Source organism: Zonotrichia albicollis, chromosome 1 (genome assembly GCF_047830755.1).
Source record: "Zonotrichia albicollis isolate bZonAlb1 chromosome 1, bZonAlb1.hap1, whole genome shotgun sequence".
Lineage (NCBI taxonomy): Eukaryota > Metazoa > Chordata > Aves > Passeriformes > Passerellidae > Zonotrichia > Zonotrichia albicollis.
Genome location: NC_133819.1, coordinates 935,548 through 955,384, shown reverse-complemented (window position 1 = coordinate 955,384; position 19,837 = coordinate 935,548). Strand labels below are relative to the sequence as shown.

Sequence of the window (19,837 nt, the reverse complement as noted above, 5' to 3'; positions counted from 1 at the left end):
CACCTGGACACCAGCAAGCTCAGGCAAAGTCTGTGTGCAGGTGGGTGGGCTGCTGGGGAGGGCTGCAAGGCCAGGTTCTGTCAGTGTGCTTGTGTCCAGAGAGCTGGGGATGAGTTCAGTGGGAGACATCCAAGGTGGAGAGCAAAGTCCCAAGGAAATACAGATTTGGGTGTCTCTGGTAATTTGAGGGTTTTATGAGCAAATTGTGTACAGTTTGAGCCTGGTTGGGAAGAGGCCACCTGTGCTGGAAGGGAAGCAAGAGGCTGATGGCCAAGGTCAGCATTTCTCAGGAGAGCTGGACACTTGTTTAGTGTTTTTTTCCATGTCCAGAGTATGAGAAGAGTCCCCATAGATGTGTGTCATGGGCCCTGGCTGTGGCAGGCAGGCAGGGTGTTACTGTGAAGCTGGAAAGCGTTCCTGTGTGAGGGATGGGGCTGGCTGAGCCCCGGGCTCCCCAGCTGGAATCCAGCCACTCCAGTGCCTGTGCATGGAGCCTGAAGGGGTAGCAAAAACAGCTGGGAGAGAATAAACCCTGATACAGGAGGAAAGTGAGCACTTGGCTGATTTAGCTGAGGAGCAAGTGCAGAGATTGGCCAAACCTGACCTGAAATACACAGGTGTGACATGAAAGAGCTCCTTCAGGAAAGGCAGCACTGAACTAAAGGGTGGAATTAGGACTGGCTGTGGGAAGCAAATTTTGGGAGAATTTTCCAAGTGCATGCCATGAGCTGTGTGAGGATGTGCTCAGAGGGTCCCTGCTCTCCTGTGCTTTCCTCCCCGCAGAGCCCCTGCAGCACGGCCTGCAGTCTGTGTAGGGGTGAGCTCTGGTGCCTGCTGGGGACAGCCCTGGCTCTCTGTGCCTTGCTGTGCTCCTGCTCGGCTGCAGGCACGCAGGGAGCTGTGCTGGGGCTCTGTGTGCCTTGCTGTGCTCCTGCTCGGCTGCAGGCACGCAGGGAGCTGTGCTGGGGCTCTCTGTGCCTCGCTGTGCTCCTGCTCTGCTGCAGGCACGCAGGGAGCTGTGCTGGGCGCAGAGCTGTGAGGGGCAGTAACGAGGGCAGCTCACAGGGACTGTGCCTCGGTGGCTGTGCCCCCTCCCCAGGCCTGCTCTGGGCCCTGCCCTCGGCTCTCTGGGCCCCACAGGGGTCACCAAAGTCAGTTTGTGTTCTGTGAGGTCCCCCCGCAAACCCTCTGGTGCCAGTGACCCGTGCAGCAATCTTTGCCCCTGGTGTTTGCACGGCTCTCCCCGTTACTGAGGACACCCCCAAAATAGTGAAGCAATGGTGAGTGATCCTGAAGTGCCGTGAAGCATTTGCCTGTTCTTGCATGGGCTCAGAACTGAGGTTCTGGAGCTGCTCCTCAGGGAAATCCAAGTGGCTTTGGGAAGCCAATTGACCCATAATGGTGGTTCTGACAGGGAACGGGGCAGAGCAGCCCACACGCTCAGGTGTGGGAGGGCACCATGCCCAGGGGGTGCCCACAGACAGTGTCCTGGTGTCTGTGCCCTGCTCCTGGCCCAGCAGGGAGTGCATGGGGGGCAGCTCTGCCAGGGGTGCACAGGCTCACCCTGCCTGGAAGGACAGTGGGAGGGTGACAGGATGTTTGTGGAGCTGAGCTGAACTCTGTCATACCTGAGGGCTCTCACCAGGGTTTCTCATTTGCTTTTGCAAGTCAAGGAGGAGTAACTGGCACAGGGAAAACAGGAAGAAGGCTCTCAAGGAACAGTTTAGGAGCACAGGACTTAACATGGAGATGAGGTGGAGAGAAGCCAGACAAAAAAACACAATTAAGAGCTTTGCCTTGTGCCTCAGGTATCGGTGTGTACAGGTGAGACATGCACTTGGGACAGAATGATCTCCTTCCCTTCCAGTACTGCCTGGCGGGGCAGGAGGAGTCCCTGGAGCAGTGGGACTGGCATCTGGGGGGTCAGGGGGAGCCCCTGGAGCAGTGGGACTGGCATCTGGGGGGTCAGGGGGAGTCCCTGGAACACCAGGATTGGCATTTAGGGGCAGGAGGAGTCCCTAGAGCTGGCATTGGCAGTACTGCTGTGGGCCTGGTGTGGCCCATACTGCAGGGATGGCGCTGTCCTCTGGAGCTGCCAGCTGAGGAGGCACTTTTCTTGGAATGGGAACAAGGAGTCCCCCACAAAGGGCTTCTTATGGTAGGTGGGAGCTGTGCCCCTTCTCTTTTGCTGGGCACAACTCTTGTGGAAGCAGCTTGACGCTTCTGGCTGAGGCAAACTAACCTTTTTGTTCATGGCCACTGCGTGTCTGGTCTGTCATTTGGACCCGTCCAGCGTGGGTACTGGGACAGGAGGGGCTCCCTGTTACCCATCTGTCTGCAGGATTCCCTTCTCCTGGCACTCTGGTGCTGTGTGTGTGTCCCAGCCTCCTTGCGCTGTGCTGATGCTCTTGGGGACCAGCCAAAGGCCCTGGCTCCATTTCTGCCTTTGGGAGTTTGGGGTTTTTCTGTTGTTCTGCAGTGGTGCCTGGAGGATGTTGCTCCATCCGTGGGGAGGGAAGGGGAGCTGTGGGAGCAGGTCTGCCCTGGTCCTGGTCAGGGTTTTCCGCAGCTCCCATGACTCACTAGGTGTGCTCAGCAGGTCCCTGACCCTGCCACTGTGCTCAGCTCAGTCTGGAGCAGCAGGAGCCAGAGCCAGCATTCCCTGGAGTCCTGCACTCCCTTGGGGACACAGATGTGCCCCTTTGGCCTTCCCAGCAGCTTGAGGGGTGCGTGTCTGCCCCTGTGGTCTGCCCCTGCTGTTCCCCAGAGCCAGCAGCCCAGGGAGGGCTGTGCCTGCTGCCTTGGGCTCTCCTCTCTGTCCCTTGCCCACGCCTATTGCTGAGCAGGCAGGCTGGGTGGGTTTGGGAGTCCCACTCCTCACCTGGCCCTCAGTCCCACCTTGCTCCCTCCTGCAGCTCCTGCCCTTGCCTGCAGGATGGGATGGGAGGTTCTGGGGCCAGTGGGTGCTTGCAGCACCTGCAGAGTTGTTCTACCTGATTTCCTCACTTCTGCTGCCCCATTCTCAGTCTCCCTTCAGGGCCTCTGGGTGCCTTTGGGAGTTCCCCAGGCTGTGGGTGAGTCAGCGCTGTGTTTGCTGTGGGATGGCAGTTTGTCTTTGTGCCAGGCAGCTGTTCCCAGCAGGTGGCAGGAGGTCGCACAGGTACCCAGTGCAGGTACCCAGCAGGCTGCTGGAGGGAGCTGGGTGCCCCCTGGCAGCTGCTGCCATCCCTGCCGTGCTCTGCGCTGCCCAGTATGGTGGCTCCTCTCCATGGCCTCCATCTGCCTTCCTGCACGGGCTGGGGGGCACTGGCAGGGCCCTCCTCATCCACACTGCAGGGAGAGATAGAGCAAAGGTGGAAACGCAATGTTTGCAAGTGAAATGAAGCCCCGAGGGCAGCTCACCTGAGCTGTAGCAGCGCTCACTGGCCTGCTGCGGCACGTTGTTCTGTCAGAGCTCAGGAGCTGCGTTGGCATTTCCTCATGGACGCCGTGTCCCATTGCCTGCTCTGCTCATGGTGCCCTTTCCATCGTCCTTGTGCTCCCCTGGCTTCTCCCCGCCTCCCACAGACACCAGGCTGGTGTTTGTTGTTTGTCTGTTGCACTCAGAGCCCTTCCCAAGCTCCTTGCTGTGCCCCAGGCCCTGTTACACCAGGAATTCCTGCCCTGAGCTCAGCTGAGTTCTGCCCTTCCCAGGCTCCCGTGGCGCTGCTGATGGTACCAGTTACACACTCATGGGAAGGATTTGTCCCACAGGTGCCTCCCAAGTCCCCACTGTGCTCTCAGATTCCAGCGGTGGCCACAGGTGGTTGTTCAGGCCCACCAGCACAGTGCCTGACAATGGCAGACACGTGGGACCAGCCCAGACCTGCCATCTGTTCTCCCACATCCCTGGGATTGGTGTCCCTAGATCCCATGGAAATTTGGGAGCTCCCTGCTCCAGCAGAGCTCAAGATTGGCTCAGGATTGCCTGAGCCACCTCTGTTTTTGGAGGACTTTCTCCTCTGCCCCCAAACTTGGGGCAGTTTGCCTTCATAGCCTGGTGTGAGCCTTCCTCCAGCCCCAGAGCCCTTCCTGAGGTTTGGTCTGTGGGACATGGGAGGCCCAAAGGCCAGTGTCCTTTGTCACTCAAGGACAGTAACCTTGGATCCAGCACCAGGCAGGCTTACAGGCTAAGGAAAGTTATTCTGGCCAGACGTAAATGAGACAGAGGATTGCAGGCAGTGAGTAAAACATATTGATTTCTTCCTTGATGTTTCAGTGTCCACCACCTGCAGCCACAGAGTTTGTTGCAGCTGCTCTGTCAGGAGCTCAGGCTCTGCAGCCTCCTTGGAACTGGCTCCTCCCTGCAGTCACAGCATCCTGAACGTGCAGCCAAGGCCACCCTGACATGCCAGGCATGGCCAGGAGCTGTCTTGGGGGGACAGCCATGCCCAGCTCCTGTTCCATGGGGCAGGTTGTCTGTACTGTTGCACCCTCCTACTCTTCCTAGCCCTTGGAATGTTTCACTTTCTTTGCCCTAGTTCACGTGTGGTGAATCAGTTAAACAGTGGATCAGTTAAACACAGACGGTGCCTGTGTGCACTCGGTGGCCCTGGCTCTCTGCAGCTCCTCGTGAACCACAGCACCTGTGGCACTGCTGTGTGGGTGTTGGAGCCAGCACTGGCAGCAGCTCTGCTCTCTCTGTTGAGGGCTCAGCAGTCACTGGCAGGTGACAGGGTACTTTGCCCCTCTGTGTCCCTGGTGGTCCCCCCCTTCTTGCAGAACCTTCTTGTCCAGCACAGGGTTCCTCACCCTGCACAGGAGCTCCCAGACCAAGTTCCCAGCCTCTTGGACTTGTGGAAGAGCACAACCAGGCCAGGTTCCCTCTTGTTCTGTGCTTCAGGACTGCAGAAATGTTCCTGTTTCCAGACAGGCTGGGATGGTCTGAGCCACATACCTGCTCACAGCATGGAGTTCTTTTCCTTGCTCTGCCTTTGTGAGGAGGAAACTGAAATGCTGCTTGGGTGGCTTTTTCCTCTCCTAAGTTCTCATTGTGTGTCTTCTCCCATATCTCTCGTTAAAGATGAGGGGATCCATGGCTTGGTGAAGGTTGCACCTCTCTCTGAGGCTGGGCTGTGGGTCCTGGTCACTGCTCTGCCTGTGCAGCCCTTTCCCCCTTGTGTGAAGTGCTTGTCTCAGGATAAGGCTCTGATCCCACTGGGGATGGGGGTCTCTCATGGAGCCCCTTCAGCAGGTCACCCCTGCAAGGGCTGCCCTTGTGCTCAGTGTGGGCAGCATGGAGAAGTCCCTGGGCCAGTGGTGCCCCCACTCTGTGGCTGTGGAGCTGGGAGGGGGCAGGCTGCCCTTGTGGGCTGCTGGAGCTCACCTGCCCTTCCAGGGGCACCTCCTCCACGTGTTTGTGAAACGCTGTTCAGAGCTGCCGGGGAGCTGGGGCTGCCACGTGCCTCTCATGGTGAGATGTCCTGGGCTGCAGACCTGAAATGCTTCCATGCCAATGTTGCTCCTGGCGTGTCCCCAAGCCCCTGTCCCGTGGCTGCCCACACTGGACAGGGTGGGAGTGAGCAGCCTTGTCTGGAAGAGACGTGTTGGTGATGTGGGTGCATGGCTGCATCTTCCTCTTGCCGTGGAGTCCAGTGAGGGGTTGGTGAAGCCCCTTGTGTTCCCAGCACAGGCCACTGCAGCCATGGGAGGGGTGTGCCAGCCCCAGGGTCTGCTCAGAGGGACCTCCAGACCAGCAGCAGAGGTGGGTGTCACACAGAGGCTGAGCTTGGGGTGTGGCACTCTGTGCCCGTGAAGGCCGGAGTCCTGGGGACACGCGTCCCCACTGGCATCAGGAGAGACAGGGAATGGATGAGTGGGACTTGGGGCTTGGCAGGCTTTGGGCTGCCTCACAGCCTCATGTCTGAGGGGCTCAGAGGAAGGGAATGGCTGCCCAAGGAGAGTGACCCTGATCCTGTGTTCTGGGAGCAGTGGAGATGCCCCAGCTGTGCCCCTCTGCTGGGCACAGCTACATGGAACCGTGCTGCCTCAGTCCTTGTTCCACAGCTGTGTTTGGAAGGGCTTCAGCTGGGTTTCTCTGGCCATTTGCTGCCCTTCTCTTTGATTTCAGAACTTGAACATTTTACTGGTGAAAACACTAGAGCAGAAAGAGGTGGAAAGCTTCCCAAGCCCCTCTGTTGAGCAGGAGCAGTGCCTGGTATTGGATGTCTCTCTGGCTTGCCCACAGAGGTTGTGAGCTCCCCCTCCCTGGAAGTGTTCAAGGCCAGGGTTGAATGGGCTTGGAAGAATCTGGTCTAGTGGAAGTTGTCCCTGCCTGTGGCAGGGGGTTGGAACTAAATGGTCTTTAAGGTCCCTTCCAACCGAAACGATTCCATGATTCTTTGGGTGTCATCCAGTCCCAGTCCTGCACGCCCTGCCCTGGCGTGAGAACATGTGGGACAGGTGATGTTCCTGCACCGTGCCTCCAGGTGGCCTCTCTGACCACCCATGTCCTCCCCAGGCCACCAACGGTGGAGGAGCCTTCAGTGACTACTCGTCGTCCGTGCCCTCCACCCCGAGCATCAGCCAGCGGGAGCTGCGGATCGAGACCATCGCTGCCTCCAACACGCCCACCCCCATCCGCAAGCAGTCCAAGCGGCGCTCCAACATCTTCACGGTAAGCAGCACGGGGCCCAGGAGCTCGGGGGGGTTCCAGCACAGGAGAGGGCAGGCAGTGGGTCAGGGCAGCCCGAGCCTTGGGCTCTCCTGCACGGCCGCCGTGCTGTGTGTGCAGGGAGGGACCTGCGCGTGCAGGGACACGGTGCTGCAGGCTGCTTCAGGCAGGGTGTGCGTGCATGGGAGCATCTGGGAGCAGGACAGTGCTCGCACACACGGCAGTGTGCAGGGGTGCACTCGTGGGGGTCTGCAGTGTGTGTGAGCCCCTGCTCGTCGCAGGGAGCGCGGCTGTGCGTGCACAGCACCAGTGACTCTGCTCATCTCCTCCTTGGGGCTGCATTCCCCGAGCGTGGCACAGAGCCCCTGGTCGGTGGGCCTCCTGTTTGGTGCTGGTGATGCTGTGCCAGTGGTGCTGTGCAGAGCTCAGCACCTGGCATGGGGCCCCACTCACTCCCGTTCCTGAATCCTGCGCGGCTTGAGCAGCGCACGTGGAGCTGCTGTGGGTGTGGAGGGAGGGAGGACAGCTCTGGGCCCCAGGTGGAGCAGGGTACATTTGCAGCCCTCAGCTATGCTGGTTGCCTCGCAGCCTGCCTCTCTGCACGCTCTCACACCATGCACACGCTGTCCACACAGTGTGCCCAGTCCTGCCCTCACTCTCACCCTTGCTCTGAGCACAGCCATGAGTGTCCCCTCACTGTGTGCACACACGTGTGTCCCTGTCCCGTGTCTAGTGCAGGTGTAGCCTCTGTTCCCTGTGTACATGTGCAGGCTCCGGCCTCGATCCTCTCCCCATCTCAATATGCTTTCCAGCCACCATTGCTCAGCACACTGTGTCTGCTGTTTGTGGAACCGGCCACAACAAAGCCCTTGTACCTGTTGCACTGTGTCACCCTTGTGACCAGCCGCTATTGCTCCGAGCCCAGACCACACAAATTCAGTGTCCTGTGCCCCATTCCTCTCACTGCACCATTGGCATCCCAGATTCCCCACGCCTGGTGCTGGGAATGTGCCCATCTTCCTTGGCTTCTGGCATCCTGTCAGTTTCTGTGCTGACCTCCCCAATACTGTGCGCATTCCCCGGGCTGCATCTCCCGCACCCTCAGCTCTCTGTGCCCTCCCCAGGCCCACGCTCACCCTGCCCGTGTGCTGTTGGTGGGTGGGCTGTGCTCCCCAGCCCCTCCTGCCAGCACACACGGCCCCTGGCTCGCAGCAGGTCCCTGCTCCCACGCATGGTTGTTCCCTCCCTGTGCCCTCTGGAATGCCCGGTAGCTGTGCCCTGCCCAGGCCCTGCTCCCCTGCACGCAGTGCCGGCTGGTTCCTGCTGGCGCTGCCACCCTCTGGCTGTGCTTGCTGCCGTGCCGCGGGCCTCGCGCTGTGCCAGCACCCAGCCACGCTGCCCAACACCCCTGGACTCGCCGCCGGCTCGCCTTCCCGCTCTCGGAGCGCCATGGGGTGGGCACGCTGCGGGAGGAGGAGGAGGAGGGCGGCTTGCTGCGGGGCTTACGCTTGTTCTTGTTCGCTGTGGAGTCATCACGCGCGGCCGCGGTCTCTCGGCTCGCTCATCCGGCTCACGCTTGCTCTGCGCCGCGCGCTCACCGCGCTCACCTCACCGCTGGGCTCACCTCACCTGCTTGCTCGTGTGCTGCTGCACATCCATGGCTCACGTTGACGTCTTCACCCATCTGGTCGTGGCAGCAGCAGCAGCTCCCGACACCTCCCGCAGTGGGGCAGGACCAGGAGGGGCGGGAAGGGAAGGAGAGGGCAGGCTGTTTTCTGCCGCTAGCTTTTCCCAGGCAGGCAGCGCAGGGGTAGCCAGCAGCCTCTGTCCTTACAGGGTCCCCAGGCGGGCACAGGCCTTTCCGAGGTGCAGTGCTCGGCCCAGCTCTGGGAGCTGCTGCAGCCCCAGTCCTGAGCTATACCTGACTCCTTTGCTCCTCTTCTCCTCTCCTCCTTTTCCTTTCCTCCCCCTCCTCCCTGCTCTCCTCCTTCTCTTCCTTCCTCCTCTCTCCTCCTCCTCCTCCTCCTTCTCTCTTCTGCTCTCCTTCTCCTCTCCCCTGCTCCGGCTCCTCTCCTGCTCCCCTCCCGCCCCCCAGTGTTTCGCATTCCCCCCGGGGGTCTGCGTGCCCCAGAGCTCCAGGTGGACACAGACTCTGCGCCCCTCCTGCCCCCGCCCCAGCCCCGACTGCTGCTGCCGCCGGCGCCCACTCCGTGGCCTGTCCGTGCTGTCTGCTGGCACCCATCACTGACAGACTCGTGTCCGTGTTCTGAGTATAACTTGCCAAACTCTTTATTCTTTCGATATTTGCAGATATGTGCCACTGTTTCCAACTTTTCATCAACAAAAAGGCCTTTCCAACTCCTTCCAAATTAGAAGATCCAGGTGGTTACACACGGCACCTCTGTACAAATTCTCTCACTTTTCATTGCCTCTCCAGGGCCGGATAAGGGATGGGCACTGGGATTGATCTAAGATTAGAGGCTCGCCCGCCCTCCAGCCAGCATGGGTCCCCCCCTCGGAGACACGCAGGAGCCTTTTAAATCCCCCCAATGTAAAGTCTAGGAAGCGCTGAGACGGCCTGCGCCTGCACTTTAAGCTGGGACATTTCTGGGCCTGCTGGATGCTGTCTAGGCACTGCCCTTTCTCGGGGATGCCGGGCGGACGACCCTGCTGGGATGGGAAGACCTGCAGACGCACCGGGACCGGGCGACAGCCGCGCATGGAGCTGGATGGGCCAAAAGACGCTTTGCTGCTGCCTGCGGGAGCCGCTGCAGCGCCTGCCGCTAGCGCTCCGCTCCTTCTTCCCTCCTGCACCTCTGCAGCCTGCATGGACTCCTGCTCCTTCTCCTCTTCTCCTCGCAGCCGAGCAGCCATCTGTGTCTCTTTAGTTTTCTTCTCTTTCGATCTCTTTGTTTGGTTCTGGGCCCAAAATCTGGTGAATCGGTGTGCCAGGCGCGCGGGGCTCGTATCCCTTTCTGATCCAAAGCACACGGGGCCCTCCTGGACTGAGGGGGTGTGTAGGACGCTCCAGAGAGACGCTGCCGCTGCCTCCTGCCATTGTTGTGATTCTGAATGTATTGGTTGTGCTCCATGCCATGTATGACTTGGTATTTCCCTCTGTCCTAAGCACTTTGAATGAGTTCTGCTCAACAGACTGTAAATTTCATATTGTATTTATCAGAGTTTGCTCTCCCCGCGGCCCTCGGGCGCTGGTGGGTCCCGCTCTCGCCGCTCTAGACGTGTGGTAGATATTTATTGTCCATGCTCTTTTGTAAGGGGCTGGTATCTGCCCGGTGACCTGTGCTACTTTGTATGGTGCAAGTGTGTTACCAGAATAAATCTGTTGGATTAGTAGAGGTGTGAGTTCCTTCACTGCCTGACCCTCTCCTGCTTCCATCCATGCTCCACCTGCATCCCATGCCATTTCTGTCTGTCGCCATGTCCTGTGTGCCCCACGGGAGGGGGGGCCCATGCAGCCCCGCTCTGCCAGGAGGAGGACAGCTCTGCTTGCACCGGGGGGAGAGGAGAGCAGAGGAGAGGAGAGGAGAGCACAGCTTGCCGGGGGCTGCGCTGGAGCGTCCCCAGTGTCCCTAGAGGGGCCGGGTGCTGGGGGAGCTGGCCTGGGGGAGAGCAGAGTGCTCTGGCTGGAGCTGCGGGACGGGGGGCCGTGGTGTGCTCTCCGTGCCCGGTTTAACACACCCGTGTCTCTTCTCTTCCAGTCCCGCAAGGGCGCCGACCCGGAGCGCGACAAGAAGGTGCCCGAGTGCAAGGCGGACAGCATCGGCAGCGGGCGGGCCATCCCCATGAAGCAGGTTCGGTGTTCCTTCATCCCGCCGTGGAGCAGGGTCCGGGGAGCCTGGGGGGCTGCCTGGGGCTCCTGCCCGGGGGGCTGCACACCCCAGGGGTGCTGGGGGTGCTCTGGGGGCTGTGCCGAGGGTGGGTGTGCAGTGGGCTCTGGGGGCTGTGGCAGGGTGATGCTGGGGGCTGTGCTGTGGGTGGATGGGTGGGTGTGCAGTGGGCTCTGGGGGCTGTGGCAGGGCCCTGCTGGGGCTGTGGCAGTGGCAGGGCGCTCCCAGGGCTGTGGCAGGGCGCTCCCAGGGCTGTGGCAGTGGCAGGGCCCTCCCAGGGCTGTGGCAGGGCACTCCCGGGGCTGTGGCAGTGGCAGGACGCTCCCAGGGCTGTGGCAGGGCGCTCCCGGGGCTGCAGCAGCGGCTGCAGAGCGGTTCCAGCAGATGGCATCCATGCCCCACGCCCGCTGCAGCCTCTGCCGCAGCCTCTCTCTGCTCCTCTCTCTGCTCCTCTCTCTGCTCCTCTCTGCTGCTCTTCTGTCCTGTTCCTTTCCACTCCTGCTCCTGCTCGTGGCAGGACAGGAAGGGGATTCAGGATTCCCCTCTTCACTGGCTCCTACAGAGAGCTGTGAGCACAGTGCCTGCATCGTGAGCCACTGGGAGCCCAAGGGAGGCACTGCTTCTCCAGCAACAGTGCGTTCTGCTCCTGCCTCTTGGCTTCCAGGGAAGCTTGAACTGCCTGGATCCAACCCAGAGTGCTGCCTGTCCATCACTGGCAAGCAGTGGTGGGTGATGTCCAAGCGAGCCAGGTGGTGTGGATTGCCTGGATGGCGTTTCTGTCAGGATTTCCTTGCACTGCAGGAAGGACTGATGTGGCAGTGCAGGTTGTGCTCCTGCCTTGCATGTTGTGTTCCTGCTGTGGGTTCATTTACCCCCTGCTGGCCCCTCTGTGCCCCATGGGCCCCCAGCCCTGCCAGGGCTGAGTTGCACAGGGCCAGTTGTGTCCCTGCATTGCAGGAGTGCTGGGATATAAGGCAGGACAGTACAGTCTCCATCCCCACCAGGTTCTGGCTGCCTGGTAGGATTCCATGGGGAAGGGCTCAGTGAAGCCAGGCTAGCTGGGGAGGGGAGTGGTGGGTCACAAGAGAGAGACCCTGCCCAGTGCTGGAGCTGCCAGAGCTCCTGCCCTTCCCTGCCGTGGAGTAATCCTGGGGCAGGTTTGTGCAGGGCTGTTGGTGCCCTGGGCAAGGGGCTGTGCTGAAAGCAGGCTGGTGTTGGGAAGGCAGCCCTGGGAGGGCTGGCTCTGGAGCCAGGGGAGCAGTGACAGCAGAGCAGGCCAGGGTGGAGGCTGGGGGATCTCAGACTTGGGGGCTCTGCCCCTGAGGGGCCCAGGCTTGGCACTGCCCCAGCAGCAAGGGGCAGCCCAGCTGCGTGCTGGGCCATGCCCTGCTCTCTGCAGCACACGGCCTCTGCGTGTGCAGTGGGTCTGTTTGTGAGACTGGACTGGTATCTAGGGCAATACAACAATTGGTGTGCAGTAGGTTATTGTTTGTAAGGTTGAACTGGTATTTAGTGCAGTACAACTGTTGTTGGTGTGCAGTGGGTCATTGTTTGTGGTGGGTCATTGTTGGTGTGCGGTGGGTCGCTGTTTGTGGTGGGTCATTGTTGGCTCGTTGTTTGTAGTGGGTCGTTGTTGGTGTGGGGGTCACTGCCATGAGGTGAGTTGTTGATTGCACTGGTTTGTTGGTGTGCAGTGGCAGTGCCCATGGGGGTCAGCCCATCCTGGGCAGCAGGGGAGGTGGTGGGTGGCTGTTCTGTGGTGAGGTAGAGCAGCTGGAGCCCTCAGTGAGACAGGCCTGGCTTGGTTCCCCTGCTGCTGCCTGCGAGGGCTGGTCCTGAGAGGGGCCGGACAGCCTCCTGTGCCTGGACCCCTGGGTTCCTTTCTCCAGGATCCACTCACCAGGGCAGGATGATTCTTTACCTGCAGGATGATTCTTTACCTGCAGGATGATTCTTCACCTGCTTCTGTGTCTCTGTGCTGCTGACAGGGCCTGGCCTTGCCTGCTCTGCTGGAGGCTGTGTTGGCTTAGTGGGATTAAGGCATTCCATGGTGTTCCTGTGTGAAATGGGGAGAATTGGGACCGAGAGAGGCCCAGCTCTGCAAACACAACCTCTGTTCATCCTTTCTGGGCTTTGCAAGGAGGAGGAGATGCCAAACCTCTGCCTGGTTCAGGAGTAAGCACAGGAACCAGTTCACAGCAGCAGCAGCTCGCGAGGAGAGCCTGGAGCAGAGTTCCCATGGGACATCCAGGTCCATGCTGGGCTCAGGACTGGCACCTTTTCTAGCCAGAGTTGCTAGAGGTGGTTCCACAGAGATCCTGGCAGTGTTTTTACAGGAACATACGTGGGGGAAATGGTGTTTGCCAGGTGGACGCTGTCTTGTTCCAGCAGATACCAACATGTGGCTCGTGGGGAAGGGCTTGTTGGGGGTCCATAGTGAGGTCAGCACTACACTTTGGCACATTCCTGCTGTGACCCTAGGCCACAGGGAGTGATGGCTTGGTGCCACCAACAGGGAGAGGAGCAAAGACTCTCCAGAGGTGTGGCTCTGTATCAGAGATTCAGGACAGGGCATGGTTGCTCTGGTATGGAGCTGCCCCTTCTGGAAGATGGTGGAGGTCTCACTGCTTACTGTCTTTGAGAGGCAGTGGGGCAGTGGGGCCTTTAGCTGGTTTGCCTCTTAGACCCCTCGTTGGTCCTGCCCAGCCCTAGGAGCAGAGCAGCTGTTGGGTTTGGGGCTGTGGGTGGCACGTGGGCAGGATCTGCTGCCCGGCTCTGTGGCCAGCCCTGGCTTCCCTGGGCACGGCTGGGCTGGGCTGGCACGGTTGGTGCTGGGGCTGCTGGCAGGTCACCTTGGGACAGCTGGGAGAGGAGCTGGGCTGTGCCCACAGTGCCAGGGCTGAGGGCAGCAGGTGCTGGGGGCAGGGGGCTCACCCAGGGCTGCAGTCGCTGTGATCCACGATCCTTCCTGCTCTCTGTGAGCACAGAACAAGCACTGGGAGGCACTGACAGCGCACAGTGGGCTCTGGGGCTTGCGTGGAGCCAGGGAGCAGCAGGCACGGCTGGGAGCTGCAGAGAGAGAAGCACTGGCAGCCTTGGCTGAGGAGGGATGTGTGTTGCTACCACAGGGGGCTTGGTTGTCACTTGTCACTGCCTTCTGCAGCACAGCTCCTCTGGGTGACCTGATCTGTCTCCCTTGTGCACATCTGGAACAGATGGAGCTCCCCAAGGGGACAGGTGAGACCGTGGCTGTTGGGGCCCCCCGCACCCTCCAGGCAGGTGGTGCCTCTGCCAGGGCTGCTGTGTGCCAGGGACTCAGCTCGGTGTGCTGGAGTGTCCTTGTGGGGACGGTCCTGCCGGGCTGAAGGGTTCCCTGGTAGCCGGACACTTGTCCCTGAGAAGTGGGTTAATGAGGCCGGGAGAGGAAGCTTCCTCAGCTGTGTGTGAGCGGGAATGAGCTCCCGATTGCACATCTCCAGATCCTTGTGGGAAGGCTGCGTGGGGCGTGCTGGCAGCCCCAGGCTGCCCTGGCCCCTGGCCTGGCTCCGCTCGGGCCGTGCGCTCCAGCGGGGCCCAGGGCGGGTGACTCCTCCTCCTTGGGAGCCGGGATCATGCTGGGAGCTTAGATTACATTTAAATTGCCATTTGCATTTTCCAATCAATACGCGACTTCACAATTAAGTTTGGTGTTAAAATTCTTAGCAAAAAGTGAGTGGAAGGGAGATTTGTGGAGTAAACGAGTCCTCTGGGGGCCATCACCACTCCCTGCTTCATTACGCTGCATATTGCTGCTGCTGCTTTTAGTGAGCACAGCCCGGCCCAGCTCAGCCCAGCACGGCACAGCCCGAGCAGCGCCGGCAGGGGAGCGGGGCTGGGCTCCGCTCTCTGTGTGAGTGACAGGGGACGGGATCTGGGAGAGTTCCTGCCTGTGGGTCCTCCCAGGGGCGCACAGGGGAGCGCCGTGTGCCAGCACAGGGCTCTGGGGCACGAGGAGCCTGCCTGGCACTTGGTGGGCAGCAGCACGGGCACTCAGCCTGGGCTGTTCCCCTGCACAAAGGGGCTGCAGTGCCGGGCCCTCCTTCCAGCTCTCACTTGTGGTTGTGCTTCAGCTGGCCAAGCTGCAGGTTTGGGGCTGACCCGAGGGCTGCACGCTGTTCTCTGCAGGCACAGGGCAGTTTGGGGCAGCTGGCAGGGCTGGAGCGGGTGTTCTGTAGCATCAGGGGGCATCAGGTTGCAGTCACATGGAGGAGAGGAGCTGCACTGCAGGATGCTGAGGGTCAGGGTCAGACTGGAACTGAGCTGGGTTTAGGGCAAGAAGGGGGATAATCATGCCCAGGAGGGATCATTACATGCTAGGAGGGATCTTCATGCCCAGAAGAGATCACTGTGTCCAGAAGGAATTGTCACACTCAGAAGCCAGAGAATTGCACACAGTGACTTGGAGTTGGATCTGTAACTTCAGCCTGATCTGGAGAGGATTTGTTTGAAAGATAACAAACAAATTTTCTGAATTACAGAGAATTCACCGTTTACCTGGGTGAGCTGGTGGGTGTTAAGCTGGCTTTGTGTGGGAGGAGGAACAATCATTTTCATACACTGTGTGGGGAATGTGTGGCCCAGCTGTGGTGTCAGAGAGGAAGATTTTGGGTGGGCCCAGAAGCAGAGGGAGCTCGGGTATTGCTGGGTGTGAGTGGGAGGATGGCACACAGCACCCAGGCAGCTGTCCTGCTGTCCTGCCCATGGCGTGGCATGGCCTGCCAAAGGATCTGATCCTGCCCACGCAGGGCTTTGCCCAGCCACTCTGCTTTGCTGTTCCTGCCTGCCTGTGTGGAGGGCAGTTCCTTGTCCCCGTGTTTGCTGGGAGCACCGAGCTGCAGTGCTCACAGGGGCTCTGCGTGCTGTGCACCATTTATTGCTGATTTCACGCTCCTGTCTGGCAGCGCTGTCCCCCTCCACTTTGTGCTGGGCCTTGCACCCTGCAGGAGCAGCAGCTCAGTCTCCAGGCGCTGGGACGGGGCCCCCAAGCATGCCAGGGCTGGCAGGGCTGAGACTTTCTGCCCAGGCTTTTGCCAAGTTAGGAGCAGGCAGTCTGGGTGTCTGTCCAGACAGCCCTTGCAGAGGGGCCAGGCCTGGCAGTTGGTGGAGCCAGCTTTTTGCCAGACTTTGTTACTCATTCCTGCTTTTGTCCCCCATGCTGTGCTTCCCTCCCTGCTGACACAGTGCTTGATGTGCTCTCCCTGCTCCAGAGCCCTTGCACTGCTGTCTTGCCCAGCTTCCTTCTCCCTCTCCACCTGTGCCCTTACCTGGTACAGGATGAATGCTGCAGCAGGTGGATTTCTTGGGGAGGCAGAAATGAGCGGGGAGAGGAGGATGAGGGTCGTGCTGTGAGCTTTGGTTCAGATCAGTGGGGTTGGGTCTGCGATGTCTGAGTGCCATCATTTCCTGGCCCCGGGAGTGTGGTGGTGCCAGCAACAGCAGGTTGGCTCCCAGGTAAAATCCTGATGGGAAAAGGGGATAACCTGAATCTCAGCTGCCCAGCCCTGCACTCCCTCTGGGATGTGTCCATCCCTACTCTGTTTGACAGCTCTCAGAATCACAAGCAGGCAAGAAAATGTGCATCCCTTGGGAGACCTGTATTTGGAGTGCTGTTTCTCAGTCAGCTCCTGCCTGTGCCCAGTTTTCCCTGCCTTGACCAGCCCTCTGCTCTTTGGGTGGTGGAGAAGGTCTGGGAGCTGTGTGTGTCTGTGGTGGGGAGGCTGGCTCCTGCCCCGTGTGGGCACTGCCCTTCAGCAAGGGAACAGGGGTGGTTTGGGACTCCAGAGGACGTGATGGGTCCCTCAGAGGGCCTGAACATTGGCACTGACATGTGGAAACCCTTATCCCTAAAGGGAGGGGCTGTCTGTGGGGCCTGGGGGCTGGTAAGGAAAGAGTGCAGCCCAGGGGATGTGAGAAAGCCAGCCTGGAGGATGTTTCCTTGAGCCTGCTTGTTGTTTCTGCTCAAAGACCCGTCTGCAAGGGGCAGTGCTGGAGTGAGCATGAGGTGCCTGCATCAAACACCACCTGAGACTCTGACTCTTCTCTTTCAGGGCATTCTCCTCAAACGCAGCGGCAAGTCCCTCAATAAGGAGTGGAAGAAGAAGTACGTGACGCTGTGTGACAACGGGGTCCTCACCTACCACCCCAGCCTGCACGTGAGTCCTGGGCTGAGCAGGGAGCAGGGTGGGACAGCGCAGTGTCCTCCATGCACAGAGGGGCTGGGCAAGGGTTGGGTCGCCGGTGGAAGTTCTGGGCTCTGCCCTGTGCAGGAGCTCAGTGTTGGCCACTCCAGGCAGCATTTTCAGCAGACCTGGCTTCACCAGGGCCTGGAGGAGCCTCTCCCCTGCAGGCTGTTGAGTGCCAGGCTGGTGGAAGCTTGCTCTGTGCAGGGTTGCACCGGGAGCTGCAGTTCGCTCCTGTTTGCCCGCTCCGTCCGTTACAGCAGGGCCTGCCCTGCAGCCGTGTGAGGAGCAGGCAGAGAGCTCCTTGCAGGGTGTCTGCCGGTGCCATGGGGTGTGCAGGGATTTTCCTGGCTGCTGGGTGTTGGGTAATGGAGAGGGGCTGTCTGTGCAGAGCCCGCTGCCCTCGGAGCCGCTGATCGCGCTCGGCTCAGGCGCGCAGCTGCCGCCCCATCCGTCTCTGTCGCCTCCCCACTGTGGGGCTAATGGCTTCCTCCCCTTCCCTCGTGAGCACAGTGTGCTGCTGCAGCAGCCTGCACGGACAGACACACCTGTGACACAGGCCCAGCCCCTCTGCCAGGGCCGTGCTGCCTCAGGACAGACAGACGGACGGTGGCTGGGGGCACGCGGTGCTTTAGGGGCTGCAAGGAGAAGAACAAGGTGCTGCAGCTCTTGTGAACGTTTCCAGGCCCTCAGAGTGTCCCTGATCTCCTCAGATGTGGGCTGTTGGAGTGTCCTGAGCCTCAGAGTCTTTCTCCTCATTGCTCACCCTGCACCATCACTCCTGGGTTACCTTGCTCAGTTATCCAGCTCCAGAGGCCCTGGACCCTCCTGTCCTTGAGCTGGAGACCCAGCCATTGCATTTCCTTTCTCTAATCTGTTGGAGCTTTTTCTTAGAGCCCTCAGTCCCCGTACTGTGATGTACCGTGCAGTTCTCTAAGTTTGTAACCCCAGATTTTGGTCTTCAGATCACCAAGCCAGGAGGGAGCGGCTGCTGCTGCCATCTCTGTGTGTGTGCTCACCTGTGCACCCCTGTGTATGGGCTTATCACATTTCCACCGTGGAAATTGCCATGCTATTACCATCAGCTCTGGAGGGAGAGCAATTTCTGGGCTATTGTTTAGCTACTCTGAGATGCTGCTGCTGCCACACACCAGGTTTCTCTCCTTTTTCACCATTCCTTCCTCGGGGGGTGATCGAGATTGATGCCACTTGCTTTCCATCCTGCACTTCAGGGTTTCATTTCATTACTGCATTGCCCTGGGAAAAGATCTGGTTTGCTTCCAGCTGGTGCCACTGGTGATCCCCAGCCCGTTGCGGAGGGTGATGCCAGCTGGCCTCTCCTGCCTGGCTCCAGGAGGAGCTGTGAACCTTGCCCTGAGATAGGAGCTGGATTGCTGGTGTGTTTACCTACAGCGAGGGTGGATTACCTGTGGGCACAGAGCAGGGGCTGCCCAGCCTGCCTGCCTCAAGGCTGGGCTTCTGTCCTGGTGTGCTGCCCTGTGGCACCACCTGCCCAGGAGCTGGGGAAAGGACCCTGGCACCCACCACGGTGCCCCACTGCCCGCTGCAGTTTGATCCACAGAGCCTCCCTGCCTCCCCTTCCCTCTGGCACTGCTTGGAGGGGTTCATCCAGGACGAGGATGTCCCATTGCATCTGCTCCTCCCCGTCCTCCAGAGGGAATCAGGAGGTGCTGGATGGATTTGCACCCTGTGGCCCGAGGCCAAGCTCCCGTGTCCTTTCACAGAGTGACACAAGCAGAGCACGTTAGGGATGGAGCAGAGCTGTGCTCCAGGGATGGGCACGTGCCCTTCCATCCCGTCAGAGTGGCAGCAGCAGCAGATCCCATGCTGGCTGGCACGGGTGGGGGAGCTGTGGGCCAGAACAAACCATGGAATGGCAGCCAGGCGGACGTGCAGCACCCAGTTCTTGCCATTGATGGGCAGTCCCAGCTTCTTCCCTGCCTGGGCTGCCATGTGTCTGGGGATGTGGAATTCTGGATGCAGCAAAGGGGTCCCTGAGAGCAGACTGGGCCTTGCAGGAAGAGAGTGTTCCCTGTCCATCAGGATGCTCAATGCCCCAGAGCATTTTTGTGCCCTTTTTGTTTCCAGTGGCTGTTCCCTGGCATGAGTCATGGCAGTTCTTGGCTTCTCTTCTCTTCCATCTCTGTTACTTTCTCTCCCTGTCCCTCTTGGGGTGGGTGTCAGGACCTCAGAGATGAGCGGCCCAGTGTACATCTGGCCAGGTGTGTCCATGCCCTGCTGGAGGGAGGTCAGGGCCTGGCTCTGGCAGTGCTGATTTTACCAACCAAAGCTTCCTGGTGGAGCTCTTCATCTGCTTTTGGGAGTTAATCTCAGCCTATTTCTGTATCTGGATCGTGGTACCTCCAGCCCAACTTGAAAGCTTCCTCCCCAGGAGTCAGGTGTAAACTCTGGGTTTTCAGTCACAGCTGGCAAAACATGTGCTGGTGAGCTGGCCCTGGCCCTGGAATTGCTTTCCTGATGGAAGCAAATCTGCCTTGACCTCAGCCCAGAGTCGTGCCTGGGAGCTGTGGGGCAGTGGTGGGTTCCTGCCCCGAGGTGCCACCTCTGCCTCTCCACCAGAGCATTGGTGGTTCCAGGGACAAGCAGGATGCCTGGAATGGGGGCAGGAGTGCTGGGGGCCTGATCCCGGGGTCCAGCAGGGCTTTCCTTGTTGCATCTCTGTTCTACCTTTCTGTGAGTGTGTTCAGTGAAAGGAGAAGAAGGAGTTGTGTGAAGAGCCCGGTGCAGTTTCCCATCGCTTCCCCAAAGCCTTGGAGAGAATTGTGCTGCTGGGAAGGTGCGTGGCTGAGCCCAGGCTCGCCGGCCGCGCTGCACAGAGCCAGGGAAGCAGCTCCCATTTTGCAGCCAGTGGAGCCATTCACACAATCACCTTCTGTTAATTCTATCTGCAACATCAATTAAATTGTTTGTAGAAACTAATTGAATGTGGCTTAATCACACATCTTAATAGCTTTCCACGCTTTGAACTCGTTGTTAATTCCAGTAATAAAATGAAATGAGAGAACTGGCTGGGTAATTAGCGAGGAGGCTTGGGAAGAAATTGCAGTTTTATGGTGGGTAATAAAAGCGAGCGGCAG

The 19,837-nt window shown here is 59.7% G+C and overlaps 1 protein-coding gene across 5 annotated transcripts in view; it reads left to right on the top strand.

The window, feature by feature from the left end:
* Positions 1-19,837, top strand: part of AGAP3 (ArfGAP with GTPase domain, ankyrin repeat and PH domain 3) — an 81,284-nt gene that overhangs the window by 19,321 nt on the left and 42,126 nt on the right. For all 5 annotated transcript variants that reach the window (XR_012579759.1, XR_012579755.1, XM_074538306.1 and 2 more), the window contains 3 exons: positions 6,500-6,655; positions 10,372-10,464; positions 16,587-16,691. Coding sequence is in view for 3 of the 5 variants with exons in the window: in XM_074538306.1 (XP_074394407.1) it covers positions 6,500-6,655; positions 10,372-10,464; positions 16,587-16,691 (354 nt within the window). In the remaining 2 variants the exon portion in view is untranslated. The remainder of the gene's footprint in view (positions 1-6,499; positions 6,656-10,371; positions 10,465-16,586; positions 16,692-19,837) is intronic.